Source organism: Geotrypetes seraphini, chromosome 1 (assembly GCF_902459505.1).
Source record: "Geotrypetes seraphini chromosome 1, aGeoSer1.1, whole genome shotgun sequence".
Taxonomy (NCBI): Eukaryota; Metazoa; Chordata; class Amphibia; order Gymnophiona; family Dermophiidae; genus Geotrypetes; species Geotrypetes seraphini.
In genome coordinates, this window is record NC_047084.1 from 280809449 (window position 1) to 280827049 (window position 17601).

The following is a 17601-nucleotide window of genomic DNA, read 5'->3' on the forward strand; positions in this document are numbered from 1 at the left end:
TAATAGACCTTGGTTATTGGAGGTATTGTCTCAGGTGGTATTTGCAGGATTTCTCTTAAGCATTTCTTAAGCATTTCATTAGATGATAATATTGGAGACTGTGGAAACCTTAAGTTTAACCTGCGTTCAAAATTCTCCGACCTTTCTAATCTTTGATGGATATTCAAATTATCTTTTAACAAAGTCAGTTGAGTATCCTGAGCTTTCTCCATAGATCTTCCCAGCTCCTGAACTTGTGTATCCACTTTATTAACTAGGTCCTCACATTGTTTAATATGTGTTTGTACCACTTCTTGAATCTTCAAGAAATCATCCAAATGCTCAGTCACTTTAACCTCAGTCCATTAACAGTGTCCCATATCTCTTCCAAGTGATCTCCGATCTATTCTTCAGCCTGATGGTGTTCTTACCTCCGGCGTCAGTGCCTTTCTTAAGAATGGGTCCAGACCCCAAAGGAATCCTCTCAGGCCAACCAGCACAGATCTCACCAGCTTGTTGTCCCTTCTCGGCAGGTGTAGAATCGGGCAGTGTCCCAGGTACAGAGCTAGCCTCGGCAGACTCTTTGGTACCTGTGGCACTGCTCCCTATCTGCCCTTTCACACCATTTCTGGGCTGAGCTGGGTTCTCGTGGTCTTCGGGACTCAGCGTGAGATCAAGTTTGCTGCCAGCAAAATCCTCTGCTACATACTCGCTGCTGTCCCAAAGTATATTTTTTGCTCCTATCAGTATTAGAAACTCTTCTGTTTGTTGCACCAACACCGAGGAGGAAGTTGGCTCGGCTGGAAACAAGCGCGGCTTCCCTTTGCACTTCACCATGATTTTCCCTTGGCAGTGTTAAGCAGTAATCAGAACGTCCTCTCACACATCCGTCGCTGCCACCATCTTGCCTCTCACCCAATGGCTGGATATAGTTGATATACCACTTACTGATACAAATGAATATGCAAATATAATGTTTAGGAAGCCTATTTATGTATATGGGCACCCACCATGTTTTTTGTTTTTTGTTTTTAAATAATCAAATATGTTACACATGGAGGACCATTTTTGAAAGGATGTCTAAGTCTGACTTTGCCAAAAAAAGTTATACAACTAAATGTAATAGGAAATGCAATCGTATGTGATCAAAATGTATGTGAAACGTATTGTAAATAGTATTTAGTAGCAGGGAATCATTCATACCACATTTACAAAAATTATTGACATCACACCATCAATATGGAAAATTATAGAACAACGGAGAAAAATAAACCTCAATTGTAAGGGGCCAGGACTACAAAAGTATCCAAACCAGCTCACATCATCACTGATTTATGAAAAAACTCCGTGTACATTTAAATAAATAGTTTCCATTCATACAAAGTTTAATGTTTTTCAAAGATTTTTTCACAATTGAGGTTTATTTTTCTCCGTTGTTCTATAATTTTCCATATTGATGGTGTGATGTCAATAATTTTTGTAAATGTGGTATGAATGATTCCCGGCTACTAAATACTATTTACAATAAGACTGACTTTGGTCATTTAGGAATATAACAACATAAGAACAGCTTTAATGGTCCATCTCGACCAGTATCCCATCTTCACGGAGGACAATCCAAGTCATAAGTACCTGGCAAGATGTCCAAATATTGGACGGAAGGAATGGCCATATTTTAACCTGCAAGATGTCTATATTTTTGAAAATGGTCCAGCTAGATGTTTTGTCTAGCTAGACATCTAATTTTGTAATGCCATTATCAAAAAAAGTTCAAATTAAAAATGTCCAAAATAAGCTATTTGCATGGAGGAGAGGCCAGCATTTTTAATGGACCAGCCACATAGACATGTCAGCAGAGCAGTGGGACAAACTAGGGGACACTGCGGTAAACATCACATTAAGAGTGCCAGAGTCCTCCAAAACTCCCACAAAACCTACTGTACCCATCTTTCTATCACCCCAATAGCCTTTATGCCTTCAGGTGTCACCTATATAGCAGTACAGTGAGTTTTAGTGGGTACCCTTCTCTGAAGTCTACTACATTGCCCACCAGGCTATGCCAGAGACCTGCTTTCAGCGCTACTAGGACTGGTCATATTATCTACAACTGTCAAAGAGACAGATATGTGCTGTTTCATACAGATCTTTGGGAAGTGGAAAGGGGTCAGTGTGGGGGCCATATTTTCATCCCTCCAGTGGTAATCTGGTCAGTTTGGTTACCCTTTTGGCTCTTATATGTTTTAAAACACGTCTAGACTAAAACGATCAAATTATGCCCTGAACATTTTGTAAAATGTTTGACTATCACTGTAAAATGTCCAAGAGCTAAACCCACCCTAATCCCACCCAAAACAAGCCTCTAACATACCCCCTTAAGATTTAGACACACTGGAAACAAAATGACTGGAAAGACATCTAGAAAGTCAGTTTTGAAAATGGCCACTTGGATGTTTTATAATAATAACTTTATTCTTCTATACTGCCATAGGCAGATGACTTCTAGGTGGTTCACATCAAAGAGGGCTGGACAATCAGCGAATTACAGAAAGCAAATGGTGAAGGTACATCATATTACACGAGGAATAGACAGAAGGAAAAAATTAATTTAGTGTAGCTTCTGATTAGGAGATGAATCGGTCAAACAGTACAGTTTTAATTACTTTCCAAAAGGCCCCATAGGTCAGCCTGGCTCCATTGATATAGTTACCCAGCCAGGACTGCTGTTTGCTTCCTTTGAACATGAAAGATCTGTCCAAAAAGGATTTGTATTTACAGCCGGTGATCCTTGGGTTTGCAAATGTGTTGCAGTTTCTTGTTGACCATGTGGGGTTGTGTAGTACGAAATGTGGTAGAAGATAGAAAGGTGCTAGTCCCCAGGCCTGCATGAAACAAATACATACAAATTTGAACATTATTTGTGCCTCCATTGGGTGACTAGTAAGACACCCAAGTGCTGATTTATACCATCTTTTGAACATCTATCTTTTTTTAAAATTAGCCCCAAAGTATACAGGAAAATGGCATAGCCCTGAAGCTTTAGTAAATAAAATATTCCTTGCCCTCTGAGGCTTCAAAGGGGTCCCCAAGGGGTGTAACATATCTCTCAGGGCATGCCCCTTTGGTCACACCCTGCAGCTATACCATAGGGACTTGTCACTTTATCCTCAGTACCGACCTGATTAGATGATGTCAGCGGGCTGGTTAATGGAAATCAATGGGGACCTCCTTCTCATACCTCTGGGAACTTGTAGCCACTTTATCCATGGAACTGGCCAAATTAGATGGCATCATCAGACTGGTCAATGGAAAGCAACTGGGGACCTCCTTATTGCACCTGTGGGAACCTATTCTCACTAGGCCACAAACTCCTCTCCTCGCACCCACCATGTTTATGCAACCTATGGGGGCAACTCTATAATTTAGGGCTGCATTTTAGGCACCCTCAATTCTATAATGCTATAGATGCCATTACAGAATACTAATGTAAGTTGGCACTGGCATAGTTGTTGCAGGAAACTTGCTGTATTCTGTGAGTTATGGGTGTAACCAGAAGATCTGCTCATGTCCCTTCCAGGTATATCCCTTACACTTTTACATTCTAAGGAGAATTATCTATAGGACGTCCATTGTTAAGTGCCAGGATGGTATGTGCTAAGTGTGAATTCTATAAAGGCAGTTCTGCATTAAGTTGCTTTTATAAAATACTAGCTTAAGAACATAAGAAATTGCCTCCTCTGGGTCCAGAACAGGGGTCCATCGCACCCAGCAGTCCGCTCACGCGGCGGCCCATCAGGTCCATGACCTGTAAGTGATCTTTTGTCTAAAAGCCTTTCAATCCCCATTGTTCCTTTGTCTATACCCTTTCATAATCCTATCTCTACCTCTATCTATATCCCTCAATTCCTGTATCTTTCAGGAACTTGTCCAATCCCCCTTTGAATCCTCTTAATGTACTCTGTCCTATCACATCCTCCGGAAGCGCATTCCAAGTGTCTACCATCCTCTGAGTGAAGAAAAATCTCCTAGCATTGGTTCTAAACCTGCCCCCTTTCAATTTCTCCGAGTGCCCCCTTGTTCTTGTAGTTCCCAATAAGTCAATTTTTTGTCTAACTTTAGGCATGAGCATTTATACCTGCCAAAGGTTGGTGTAAATGATCATGCTTTAAGTAATGTCAGGCACAGAGATGGAAGTATTCTATAACTCTGCACCTAAATCCTGTGATTAGTGATTTTATTAAATCTAATAGACATAACCATAAGGGTCCATGACCCAACCATGGCCTTCCATTGAATAGGCCCCCTTTGGAGTTGTACACAAGATGACTTAGCCATGCAGGTTATACAGAAGGGTACACAGCAGATATGCAAGTAAGGTTAATTACTCATATTTATTATTATCACAATTTAGCCAATTAACTTTCTTCCATTTATCTGATCCACACCCATAATTTCACATCCACTTTGGGTGACATACAGAATTTGGTAGTAAGTGATTTGTGTGCATACATAATGCCACAAGTTATGCATACAACTGGCTCCTAACGTTACGTGTTCAGTTAGAGTGAGGAAATATGACATACTGTTGTTTATTTTAGAAGTGGTATTTGCATGTATAGATCACATGCATGTAATAAATAGAGATTTCAGAAAACCACTATTTACAAATGGAGATCGACACCACCCTTTATAAAGTAGAAAAAAAATCTGAAAATAACATTGTAACAGGAAAGGATACCACAATATATTTTCTAGGTTTAACTATAATGAGATGCAATCTGTTTTATTGCAGAATCAATCTAAGCCTTGTTGAAGGATAAATGCTTTATAGTGTAATTAACAATCAGGAAATAAAACACCTGCCTTGTATTTGGCATTTTTAAGAGCTTTTACAGTGATTTTAGGTTTTTAGAGGCCCTTAGAGGGGCATTTTTGAAAGGACATCTAAGTCTGAGGTTGGACGTTTTGGGCAAGACGTCCACAAACCCAGCAAAAAAATGTCCATTTTCAAAACTGCCAGACATCTATCTTTTATTTTGAAAATGACCGATGTATAAGTTTTGGTCCTTAGGACGTCTATCTTTTTTGGTCATTTTCAAAAATAAAAGCATCCAAATGAAAAATTCACATAAGTAAGTTTTGTAGACGTACCCAACTATATTGTCTGATGACAGCTAGGAATCTCCATCAGTTGAGCCGGTTTTGGGGATTCCTGCCGGATCAGCTGACGGGGATTCCCCCTGCCAGGATCAGCTGAGTCACAGAGCCCTACATCCTTCCCCTGACATTCTCCAGCATCCCTCTGACATCCCCAGACTCCCCCCCCCCACATCCCCCCTACCATATCCCCAGACTCCCCATACCTGCCGATAACAGATCAGCATGAGGGAAGCCCACTCCCTCCTGCCTACAGGGCAGCATGTTGTGAATAAAGCACTGCCTGTTTTAGAATTAGACCTAGAAAACACAGCCACAGCTCAAAAAAGGTTTTTTGTTTGTTTGTTTTTTTTGCAGTTAGGTCGTTGGCAAGTCATCTCTATTTTCAGCAAGGGGCAACTTTGTACTTTCATTTATCTTATCATTGTTGGGTTTTATTAATATTAGTTTTAATCAAAATTATTTTTGCAACTTTTTAGCTATTTGTTGATGTTCTTAAGAAGACTATTACAAAATAGGTATGTTAAGACTTTGGTTGATGTCCGACATGTCTTATACTTTTTGTAATGTTGATTTGATTTGATAGCTCATATAGAAGTACTCAGTGATGTCAATATATTCAGCTGAATCTGAGCATGCTTTTTCCACTGGTGATCAAAAGATAGATTGTGAGCCCACCGGGACAGACAGGGAAAACTGCTTGAGTACCTGAATAAATGCATGAAAACCATTCTGAGCTCTCCTGGGAGAATGGTATAGAAAAATGAATAAATTAATAAATTAAATAGGATGTACTTATATCTTCAGTGTTTTTTGGTTTTTTATTCAGCTTTTTATCTTTATTCAAAATTTTTAGCGTTTTTAGTAAATTGTCCCACTGTTGTTTTAAGTTTAACACAGCTCTTGGTTCATCAGTATGTGTGCTAAAAGATTAACCCCCCCCCCTTTTTTTTTTTTGCTAAACCGTGAAAGCGGTTACTAGTGCAGGGAGCCACGTTGAATGCTCCATATTGCTCCCAACGCTCATAGAGTTCCTATGAGCATTGGGAGCAGTACATAGCATTCTGCACTGCTCCCTGCGCTAATAACCACTATCGTGGTTTAGTTAGAGGGGATAAGTGTGTCTTTATCCTTTCCTGCACTGCTTATCAAAAAATGTTCTCTTTGTTTATTTGCCTGTATCTAAGAAGTGGCTTTAGTGCTCTGCTTGTCTCACCTTATCAAATTTCAAAGTATTCCTCAGCAGCGAATTGTTTATTGTGGCAACTTCACTGATTAAGCTCATATTTTTCACTCATGCTATATTGTATGAGTCTTGCATTAGTGCATGCTAAGCCCTTAATAAAAGGACCCCTTATTTTTTCAATATTTTTGGGGGCCATCTACAGTTCCAAAGGAGGATGAAATTACAGGATTTGCAAGTACCCTAATGGCTTGTATCTTATTTTGTACTGTTAAGACTCTCTCACTGTCCTTTACTGATCCTTATTATTAATTTGCATTGTTCCTTCTTCGTAAATATGTAAATACATCTTATGGGTTCTTTCAGTGATCCTGATGTTTTCAATTTTATTACATGCTGTCCAGACCAAAATTCATCATGGCATCATATAAGAAACTGTTTTGCTAAGTGATTATCTGTTGAACTGTGGAAATTCAAATAATCTAAAACACTACATAAGAATAGTCATGATGAGGCAGACCATAGTTCATCAAACCAGCATGCAGTCTTTGCCACTGGCTAATCCAGATCATAAGTTTATGTACACTATTTATATACCACCTAACAATGGAGGCTGTCTAAGTGGTTTACATTCAGGTACTCAAGCATTTTCCCCTATCTGTCCCGACAGGCTTACAATCTATCTAACGTACCTGGGACAATGAATGATTAGGGGCCTGTTTACAAAGCCGCACTAGCGACTGCTGCGCGGTAATGGCTCCGAAGCCCATAGAGATTTAAAGGGCTTCAGGGCTGTTGCCATGCGGCTTTGTAAAACAGGCCCTTACTGCCTCTTTTACAAAGTCACGCTAGCGGCTGCTGCGCGGCAACAGCCCCGAAGCCCTTTAAATCTCTATGGGCTTCGGGGCCATTAGCGCAGGGCAGCTGCTAGCGCGGCTTTCTAAAAGAAAGTGATTTGCTCAGGTTCACATGGAGCAGCATGGAGCTTGAACCCACAATCTCAGGGTACTGAGGATGTAGCTCTAACCACTAGTTAATAAAAAGTCAGGAAAAAAAGATGCTTCCACTTGAGATCTATTCAATAAAAAAAATTTTATTCTTTAGAACTGTGATAATCAAACCTAGACTCAATAAAAAGGCTTTATTCTACTACTGTAAATAGCTTAGAAATTTATTATAAGTGTTTTTACCAAATTTTAATAAAACTTGGAAACTAGAACTATGATGATCAAACCTGGACTCTAGACCAGTGTTTTTCAACCTTTTTAACCCGTTGACCGGCAGAAATAAAAGAATTATTTTGTGGACCGGCAAACTACTAGGACTAAAATTTAAAAACCCCGTTTCCGCCCCATCTCCGCGAGCTCGGTCCCCACAAATCATCTGATCCCATCCATACAAGCCTCAGTTATGATTTTATATTGAATGTATTTTATTAAAGTATAAAAAGAAACAATATTCTGTACAATTGTCATTTTATAAATACAAATAATACAGAGCAAGGATCAACAAAATCCCTGTCTCCTCTCCCCTTCACATATATCCCCTCTACTATCAAGAAAACTGAACAAGCCAAATTATTACAGAATGCTACACAGAAATATCATGCTAACAGAATACTGCAGTCACACATGACAGGAATAGTTTTAGGAGAGTGCAACTAGGGCAACTGCCCCCTGGTCAGAGAGCGCCCTAAGCCAGCTGGAAGCTAAAGAAGCACTGCCTGGGCTTTGCAGTCCCCAGTTATGTCTAGCAGGATATATATTTCAAATCTGATATGTTCTAATCACAAAACAGAAATTAAATTATTTTTTTCTACCCTTTGTCGTCTCTGGTTTCTGCTTTCATCTTCTTTTCATTCTTTTCTTTCCAGCGTCTGCTCTCTCTGTCTCTTCAATCCAGCATCTACCCCTTCCATCCTCTGTCTGCCCTCTCCCCCTTCCATCCAGCCTGTGCCCCCTCTCTCCTTTTTACATGATTCATTCCAGCTTCACTGCTTTCTTCATTTTTATCTCTCCTATACCAGATCTAGCATCGTTGTTCCTCTCTGCTTATTTCTCTGCTGACCCCTTCCCATCATCAATCTCTCTGCTTTCTCATTCCTGTCTCTCCCCCTTCCTCTCCTGTAATCTCCCTGCCAGCTGTTTCCTTCCTTTTTTCCTTCTCCCTTCCCTCCTCCTCCTGTCCAGCAGTAACTCTCTTCCCTTCCTCCCCTCCCAGCAGTATCTCTCCTTCTCCTTCCCTCCAGGTCCAGTAATAGCTGTCCCTTTTTTACCCTTGCTCAGCAGCTTCCCAGACTCCTTTCCCTCCTCTACTCCCAGCAGCATTTCTCCTTCTCCTTCCCTCCAGGTCCAGTAGCAGCTGTCCCTTTTTTTCCCTTGCCCAGCAGCTCTCCTTACTTCCCAGCGCAGCGATTCAGGAAGGCAGCCTCGGGTCCTTTGTTGGGTCACGCCGCCTCTGAGGAAAGAGGAAGTTGCATCATCAGAGGCAGCCACAACTCAGCAAAAACCCCAAGGCTGCCTTCGTGAATCGCTGCGCTGGTAAGTAAAGGAGAGCTGCAGAGAGGGGAGAAAGCCACTGTCGGAGGCTCCCCATGATCTCTCCAGCCCAGCGCGGACCAGATAAAAATAACTCATCGATCTTGTCGGCCCTGCGCGAACCGGCAGGAAATTGAAGTTAGTCAATCTCGCCGGCCCTGCGCAGACCGGCAGAAATTTCCTGCGGACCAGCGGTTGAAAAACAGTGCACACAACATTTGGAAATACACCTAACCCACCTATGGACACACCCCCATTTCAGTTGCACACTAAGGGCTAGATTCACAAAGCAAACCAATCATGTACCGATCAGTTTGCGACCCCTTTGTGACCAGATTTCCCTCGGGCCCCATTCACTAACCTCTCCTGCGATCCGCTTCAAATCTGTGCATACAAATAAGGGGAAATGCATGCAAAGTAGACAGGGATGCAAATCACCAAATAAATTTTTGAAACTGGTTGGGCTGGCCGATCAACCGAAGAAGCGACTGATGGAGACCACTCGCAAACGGCTTTCCAACGTTCCAGCTCCACTGAAGCCCTGCTCTCTGCACGCCCTGTTCTCTGCTGCCCCGAATCTCTTCTGCCTGCTGCCCCGATGCTCTTCCCCGATCTCTCCTGCCTGCTCTGCCCCGAATCGCCGCCCTGGCCTGCTCGTCCCCGGATCTCTCCTGCCTGCCGCCCAAGATCTCTCCTGCCCTTCCCCACAACGCGGGTTTAAAGCAGGTTAAAACCATGGGCTCCCTGGGCTAAAAACTAATTCCAAAAAGTTTAAAGTTTAAAAAAAAAAGTTGCGGCTCAGACGGGCATGCGCAGACCATCAACAGATGGTCTGCGCATGCGCCGGGATCGCACACCATCGATCCATGCTGGCAGATGGGGGTGTTCCTCCGATCGCCCCCATCTGCATATTGGAGTTACAAGAAACCATTAGACCTGCCCAAATTGGACACAGAGTGGTCCCAATTGGGCAGATTCATGAATTTAGCCCTAAGGGAATTAGGTACCCAATGTTATAAAAGTGTGTACAAATCTTAAATGGTGTCAATTACCTTTGGTTAGCATTCGATTATTGATGGTTAACAGCTTGTTAGCCAATTAATTTGCATCACAACTCAGGAGTGCATCCTAATCTTGGCACCATATATAGAATCCAGGGGTTTACCTTCTACAGTTATTTGGGTCGGGAAAAACTCAAGTGCAAGGTAATATGAGAGAGTATGTGAGCAGCTAGTGTCAAATGCCCAAGTTATAGAATTTCAGAGTAGCATTTTATAAAATCTCCAAGACTCAAACCTGAATGAGTCTGGGCTCCTTCCAACTATTCCGAAAGCACCTGAAAACTAGACTATTCACAAAAATGTAATGCTCTCTTCCCCACTATACTCAACCTCCAACCCTATTATGCTGTTCCTTCCTTTTATTAAGCTCTTGTAAACCGTGCCGAGCTCTATAATTGTGGAGAGGATGCGGTTTAGTTTAGTTTAGTAATGTCAGTTCTCCCTTCAATGCCTGCCATGCAGTAGTCAGGCAGTAGAATCAGCTGAAAGGCCTTCCAGCATGGGTGTGTAATACCCTTGGTTTCTGGAGAGCTTTTGCTTCTCAATCCATTGTGATTTAGTTGAAGGAAAGCTGTACAACAGACGTATATACATTTTAAACACCATGCAACATTAACATCAGCACTGTTTTCCTGAGGGATTTATGCTGACCAGACTGGGTTATTTCTAAATGCAACTACAGCAACCATTCAGTCTCTCTTAATGATAGCCACCTAAAAAAGACAGGTGATTAAAATGTGCATATTCTCTGTACTCTGCAACATCTGGGATGCTTAACCTTCTGTTTCTGAGAACTTTCAGAAACACCTGCTGTGTTTCTGTTATGGCCACTTCTGACTTCATACTGTGTACTGATCTTCTCACGAAAGGAACTGAATTGCATTGGAAGAATTCCTGTACATTGTTATTTTTTTTATTTTTGAAACAATGCTTTCTGAGAGGGTCAAATACATATCAGCACCTAACATTTCAATGTAGTGCTCTTCCAGTTGTGTTAACAGTGAAGTCAAGGTAATCCACTCCTTAAATACTCCACTGAACTAAATCCACACTGGATATGCTGAAGCGTCACCCTTTTTGTCCTGTTATAAAATGTGCCATTATATTGAAACACCATCACATTGGTATGCCTGATCTCTGATGAAATGCACACAGTGAAGCAGTTAGACTGTATAATACTGCCCTCCTGTGCTGATTTGGTAAAACAGCATCATTTCAAGATTTGTCCCTATTCTTTAAAAAAAAAAACAGCATAAAGTTGAATGATTTCAAAGTCAAAGACACCACCTTTAAAAACAGTTCAAAGAATTAATGTAGATTATTATTAGCATTTGAATGTAAACCCTTCTTTCCCAGATCAGAAAGCTAATCATAAACTACATTAATCCCTCCCCCCTTTTACAAAGCCACATTAGGCTTTTTTTTATCACTGGTCAAGATGGTATTAGCTCTAATGCTCATAGGAATTCTATGAGAGGGTGGTGGATGCCTGGAATGCCCTCCTGAGGGAAGTGGTGGAGAGGAAGATGTGTCAGAATTCAAAAAAAGTGTGGGATAAACACAGAGGATCTCTAATTAGAAAATGAATGGTATAAATTAAAGAACTAAGGCTGGTAGTGGACAGACTTGCACGGTCTGTGTCCCATATATGGTTATTCGGTGTAGGGTGGGCTGGGGAGGGCATCAATGGGAACTCCACTAACTTGGAACATGAGGACGTTACTGGCCAGACTTTATGGTGGATATTCTGCAAACAATGGGATGATTGGATAGGCTGGAGTGAGCTTGGATGTCAACTCCAGAAGTTGGAACCTAGGACAGTACCAGATGGAATTTACAGTCTATGGCCCAGAAATATCAAAGAAAAGAGACAAGTTAATTTAATCATATACTATAGGGGCTCATAATCAAAAGAGAAAAACGTTCAAAAACATGCCTAAGTCGGCACTTGGACGATCATAAACAAAAGACGTCCAAGTGCCGATAATCAAACTGGGTTTTGGATGTATTTCTAAATGACCTAGGCCTTCATAGTATCGCTGAATGACAATAGCTAAACGGGGCATTTCAGGAGGAGTGTAGAGGGATGGATTTGGGAGGGGTGGGCAGGCTTAGACTTAGTAGTACTGCATGTATAACCGAAAGTTATACAGCACAGGATCGAAAGAACTTGGAACAGGCCTACATTTCCAGCACCTGTCTTTGTGTGAATCTTAACTATTTAGGTGCTTTAGGCCATCTAATGCCACTTATGTGTTTGTCATGCCTACTTTGCTGTTTGGCAGCCTAAAGTGCCTATGTAAGCATGATTCTATGGGTGATGCAGCCTATCCGGGGCTATGAGAAATACCACTCTCCAATGAGTCACTGTTCTGCAATTGACCCAGCCTATCATCGGCCATGATGGGAACATATACAGCAGTTCTCTTCCTGGCCAAGGTTGCATGAGAACATCCATTCCAACACTTCCTGACTTGAATCTTCAACGCGTAACAAAGATGGTCGTCAGACACCCATCTACACAAATGTAGCATGATATACGGGTAAATCCATCCAAGGAGTCATTATAATTGATTTACACCAAAATTGAGGTGTTTTGGAGGCAGATAGAGGCTTTGAAATTAAAACTGGGAAATACAGATGGCTACCGCAGCAGTGTTTTTGCACTAAAAACTGGCCACTTTGGAGCAAAACTAAAAGGATAACCCCAGAAAACCTTAGTTTTGCCAATTTCTGACTCATTCTGATTTTCCCATAGATAGTAATGAGCTGTATTCACAGAACTGCCATGTACTGTGCCTGCATCAACTTCTCACTGCAGCTGGACATAGAGAAGGAATTTCTGCCTCAAACAAGCAAGGGTAGCTCCAACAACTTCAGGCTACCTTTTATTCAAGTTTAAAAACCTGAAACCCTTGACCCTTCACACTCCCACACGATTCTTCATGGAGAGGAGAGGGTGCAGCTGACTTCTGCGAAGCCTCCTGGCCAGTCGCGGGGTCTAATTGGCCTGTGCTCAAGCGCCTGACACCACAGGAGTGAACACCAATCCCAGGGAACCTATTCCTGAGTTTCAAATGTTAGAGCAGACCAGCCTTGCAGGTGCTCCTTTAAAAATGTGGTCCTCCTGGCTTCAGACCCCAACGTCTGACCCTTCTCTCAGGCAGAGCTGTCCCAGGACTACCGGGAACCTCTTAGCACAGGGAAACCTCAAAAAAGTTCACATTAATAACCCAAAATAACAAATCTAGTGCAAAGCTGGAGGAAAAAGTACCTTCTCAACTTGCTTGTAGAAGTTAAAACTGAAGAGAGAGGACACTGCCCAGAGAGACAAGGAGGAGGAGTTGAACAAAATGACTGATGCCTTCTACAATCCAACTCATGAGTTGGGCTACAAAACTCATCTGTAAGGAATGGTGTGCTGTTTGCACAGGAATTAGCTGTGTATATACTTGTAAGGAATAATTTTGGAAACTGTCCCCCTCTTTTATGAATGCATAGCACGGAATTCCTATGAGCGTCAGAGCAGTTACCGCCGCAGCCGGCACTAAAACCTGTGCTAAACATTTGTAAAAGAGGGGGGAATGTTCCTTATGGAATACACTGGGGGGCTTCAAACCAGATATCACACCTATATTTAACGTTAAAAAAAATTTGATCACGTAAAGCCTTTAATGGTCAAAGCACACTGGTTGCCCATCTCTCACCGTATCACCTACAAAATACTGCTATTAACCTTCAAAACTATACAAACAGGGCGGCCTGAAATTATTAATAGACATCTAACACCCCTTACTTCTCAATGTAATCTTCAGTCATCCAATCAAAATCTGCTAACAATTCCATCACTAAAAATTATTAATACTATGCGCAATAATATTTTCTCAGTTACCGCCCTCCATGCTCTGGAATTCTACACTGGCTTACCTACAAGAAATCCACACGTTAGATAATTTTAAGACTAGCTTAAAAACAATGCTTTTTAAAGATGCCTTTACTATATGATTGACCTTTTAAGGATAATTTATCCAATCATAAAAGCAGTCTCTGTGGCAATTATAGCAGCGTAGAAAAAGGGAATATTTTTTTTTGTAACCTTTACCTCTTGTTTTTCCCTTAATAGTCCTTTTCTTTCAACTTATTGTAGTTCTACCCTTTTCCCTTTCATGTCAGTTGGTTTGTGTGTTTTTGTACCCGTCCTTATGAGATATTAATTAGCCTTTAATATTAATTTGTCAGTATTATCTTGTTTTTACTTTTTATTGCAAAGCCGCATTGTAATTTTGAAAAGCGGGATAACACATTTTTAATAAACTTGAAACTTGATGTACAATGAGGGAAAATACAAAACTGCTAACTCACTAGACTATCCCTGTGGGAGCTGTCTTCCTCTTCTACATGTACAGGTATTTTCACCCTCTCAGGCACACTACAAAGTTCACCTTCCAGTCTTCAACAGAAATATAATTTATTGCTCTGATTTCTTCAAAGTAAAAAGGCAAAAAGCACAGAAAATAATCATCTATGAACGAAAACACTGCAGGGTAATGGGAATTGTTCTTGTCCTTTCTCTGACCGTGCATTGTAACTTGCTCTTTTATCTCTTTCATCCTCCTTTCATTCTGTGGTATGACTGCACCTCGAATATTGTGTGCAATTCTGGTTATTGCATCTTTAAAAATATACTGTATATAGTGGAATTAGAAAAGGTACAGAGAATGGTGATGAAAATGATTAAAGGGATGAGACGACTTCCCTATGAGGAAAGGCTAAAAAGGTTTGAGATTTTTAGCTTTTAGGAGAGATGGCTGAGGGGAGATATGACAGAGGTCTGTAAAATACTAAAATGCTGAGTAGAGTGGAAATGGTAGACATGAATTGTTTACTCTTTTCAAAAATACAAGGTCTAGGGTGGCACACAATCAAGCTACTAAGTAGTACATTTAAAACAAGTGAGAGAAAATATTTCTTTACTCAATGTGCAATTAAACTATGGAATGCATTGCTAGGTGATTGTAGTAAAAATAGATAGCTTAGCAGAGTTTTTAAAAAGTTTGGATGTGTTCCTAAAAAAAAAGTCCTTAAACCATAATTATGATTAACTTGGGAAAATCTATTACTCATTTCTGGGAGAGGCAGCATAAAATCTGTTTTATTCTTTTGGGATATTGCCAGCTACTTGGACTTGAATTGGCCACTGTTAGAAACAGGATACTTGATGGCCCTTTGGTCTTTCCCAGTATGACAATATTTATATACTTTCGTTATGTTCCTCCTTTGTTTGTATAAATGCACTATATTTGTTTCCTCACAGGCTCTGTAGGACACAAGTCCTCTGTAGCGGGAAACTGGGCTAGATGGACCATCTAGCCCAAGTTAATATTAAAGGCTATTCTCATTTTTATGTCCTCGGCAACCTCCAGCCCAGAGGTCCCTCATTGTATGAACGAGGTTTCCTCCTTTGGCCTTAGCTGTTCACCAGGGTAAAGACTCCTTGAAAGGTTTTCTTCTCCTGTCCCATGCACACCATGGCCTAGCAATGTGGCTCAAGTATTCTTCCCTGAGGCCTGGCTGACTTTCAGTAAGTTGAAGAAAGAAAACACCTAACACCTGCTTATGAAGGCATATCTTCTTTTGGATGTGTCACAAAAGAATATGCCATCCAGCATGCAGATCCTATGAAGGATCAGATGCTAAGCAAAGGTTTTCAGGCATGCCCATCCCTTTGGAGATGTAGGCAGCCAACAACCATAAAGGAATCTTAGCTGATAAACCCAACGTGAAACCTAATTTTGAGAAAAGGGGCAGGTGACACAGGTGTAGTCTGGGCGCTCCTTCAAAGTATGATTAATGGATTCTGCAGTGTTGCTATGTCTCTTAAAAATTAGTTGAAGCTGTTTTTGACATCAGACAAGCATGGAATATGCAAACTCAGCAGACCGACTGTACACAAACACTTATAATACCACAACCAGCTAGTGTATAATTTTTCTTTTCTTTTTAAATCTAATATTTATTTATTTAAAAGTGTATATACCATTTACAAATCTAAGCAGTTTACAATCACATAAATAGTATTCAAATAAAATCCCATTAACATTTGATGGCTATACAGCAGGGAAGTTACAGGAAATTTCTGGATGTTTGGGAGCCATTGGCTAAATTTTATAAGGAATGATAACTAACTTTATTTTACTGACATTTAAACATACACATCCAGGGTGGGAGGGAGGGGGGAGGGGTTTGAATTGGAATTTATTTTTTATTTTTTTATTTTTTTTTTTAGGTAGTTTCTTGTGGGTATTTATTTTCTTGATTACTAGGTAGGAAAGTGGGGGAAAATAATTGCTTATTAATATCTGTAAGTTTATTGTGCTTTTCTTGTAATATTATATGTACATTAATTATTTGAATGCATAATTGTAGTTTGGAAATTTAATAAAGATTAAAAAAATAATAATAATCCTATTACATCTTATATCTAACAAAAGCAACTGCTACTCATATTGCTGACTCATGTTTATTCTCATAAAACATTATGGGCTCCTTTTACGAAGCTGCGTTAGGGCATTAACGCGCGGAATAGCGTGCGCTACATTGCCGCACACTCTAGACGCTAATGCCAGCATTGAGCTGTCGTTAGTTCTATCCACATAGCGCGCAGTGATATCCTGCGTGCGCTAAAAACGCTAGCGCACCTTAGTAAAAGGAGCCCTATATCCTCTATTTTCTAATGATATCACAGATCCTATTTAACTCAGGGCTCCTTTTACTAAGCTGCTTTAAGGCATTAACGCACAGAATACTGCGCGCTACAATGCTGTGGGCGCTAGAAGCCAATGCCAGCATTGAGCTGGCATTAGTTTTAGCCACATAGCGCAGGGTTAGCACACGCTAATCTGCTGCATGCACTAAAACCACTAGGGCAGCTTAGTAAAAGGAGCCCAAAGTGGTTTGAACATTCAGAACACCCAAAAAGAACTTCTACATAAATAGTAGTCTTCACTTTGCAGGTAGAAAACCAACGTTGCGCAAACTTCATATATTTTCATTTGCAGCAGTAAAGGGCTGTACGTATTTATAAGCGCTTTTTTTTTTTAATATATTTTTTACTCAAAAAGCGCTTTTTTAATAGAACTTTAGCTTATCAGGTCAGTTCCTGGGCCAAGAGTCTTAGCAATTTGGTAACAAGTTCTAGTTTGTACCAAATTTTTAGAAGGAAGTTGAAAACTCATTTATTTGATAAATTTTATAACTAAGTTTATAATTCCCTGTGCATATATAGTATAGTGCTTGCATTTGTTAACTACATACTGTAGAACTGAGAGGTGATACAGTATATAATTAGCTTGTTATGTTATGTTAGCTATATGGAAGACGGTACTGAATATCAACCGGAGGCACCTGTCTACAGTAACTTCCAAGTACCAGGCTGAAGTGTTATGATTGCTCCACCCTACCTTTGAAAAAGTGTTGATTTTGTTTATAGTTATTCTGAAGATTCGCTATACCAGAGTTCTTCAACCGCCGGTCCGCGGAACAGTGTCGGTCTGCACAAATTTCCTGCTGGTCCGCAGATCCAGCACGTGCATCAGGTCCGAGACAGTGTTCTTCAGCCGCCGGTCCATGGTGCGATCGGCATCGTCTTCGGGCCGGCACCCTCTTCCTCAGTGCTGCAATGCACAAA

At 40.8% G+C, this 17601-nt stretch overlaps 1 protein-coding gene across 5 annotated transcripts in view; it reads right to left on the bottom strand.

The window, feature by feature from the left end:
* The window catches only part of CTNNA2 (catenin alpha 2), a 1640869-nt gene that overhangs the window by 1278432 nt on the left and 344836 nt on the right, over positions 1-17601 (bottom strand). The window contains exon 8 of one of the 5 annotated variants that reach the window (XM_033952715.1): positions 2492-2858. The exons of the other annotated variants lie outside the window; for them this stretch is intronic. Within the exon in view, the coding sequence (XP_033808606.1) occupies positions 2601-2858 (258 nt within the window). The 3' untranslated portion in view covers positions 2492-2600. Of the gene's footprint in view, positions 1-2491; positions 2859-17601 lie in introns of those variants that run through there. 5 annotated transcript variants of the gene reach the window in all.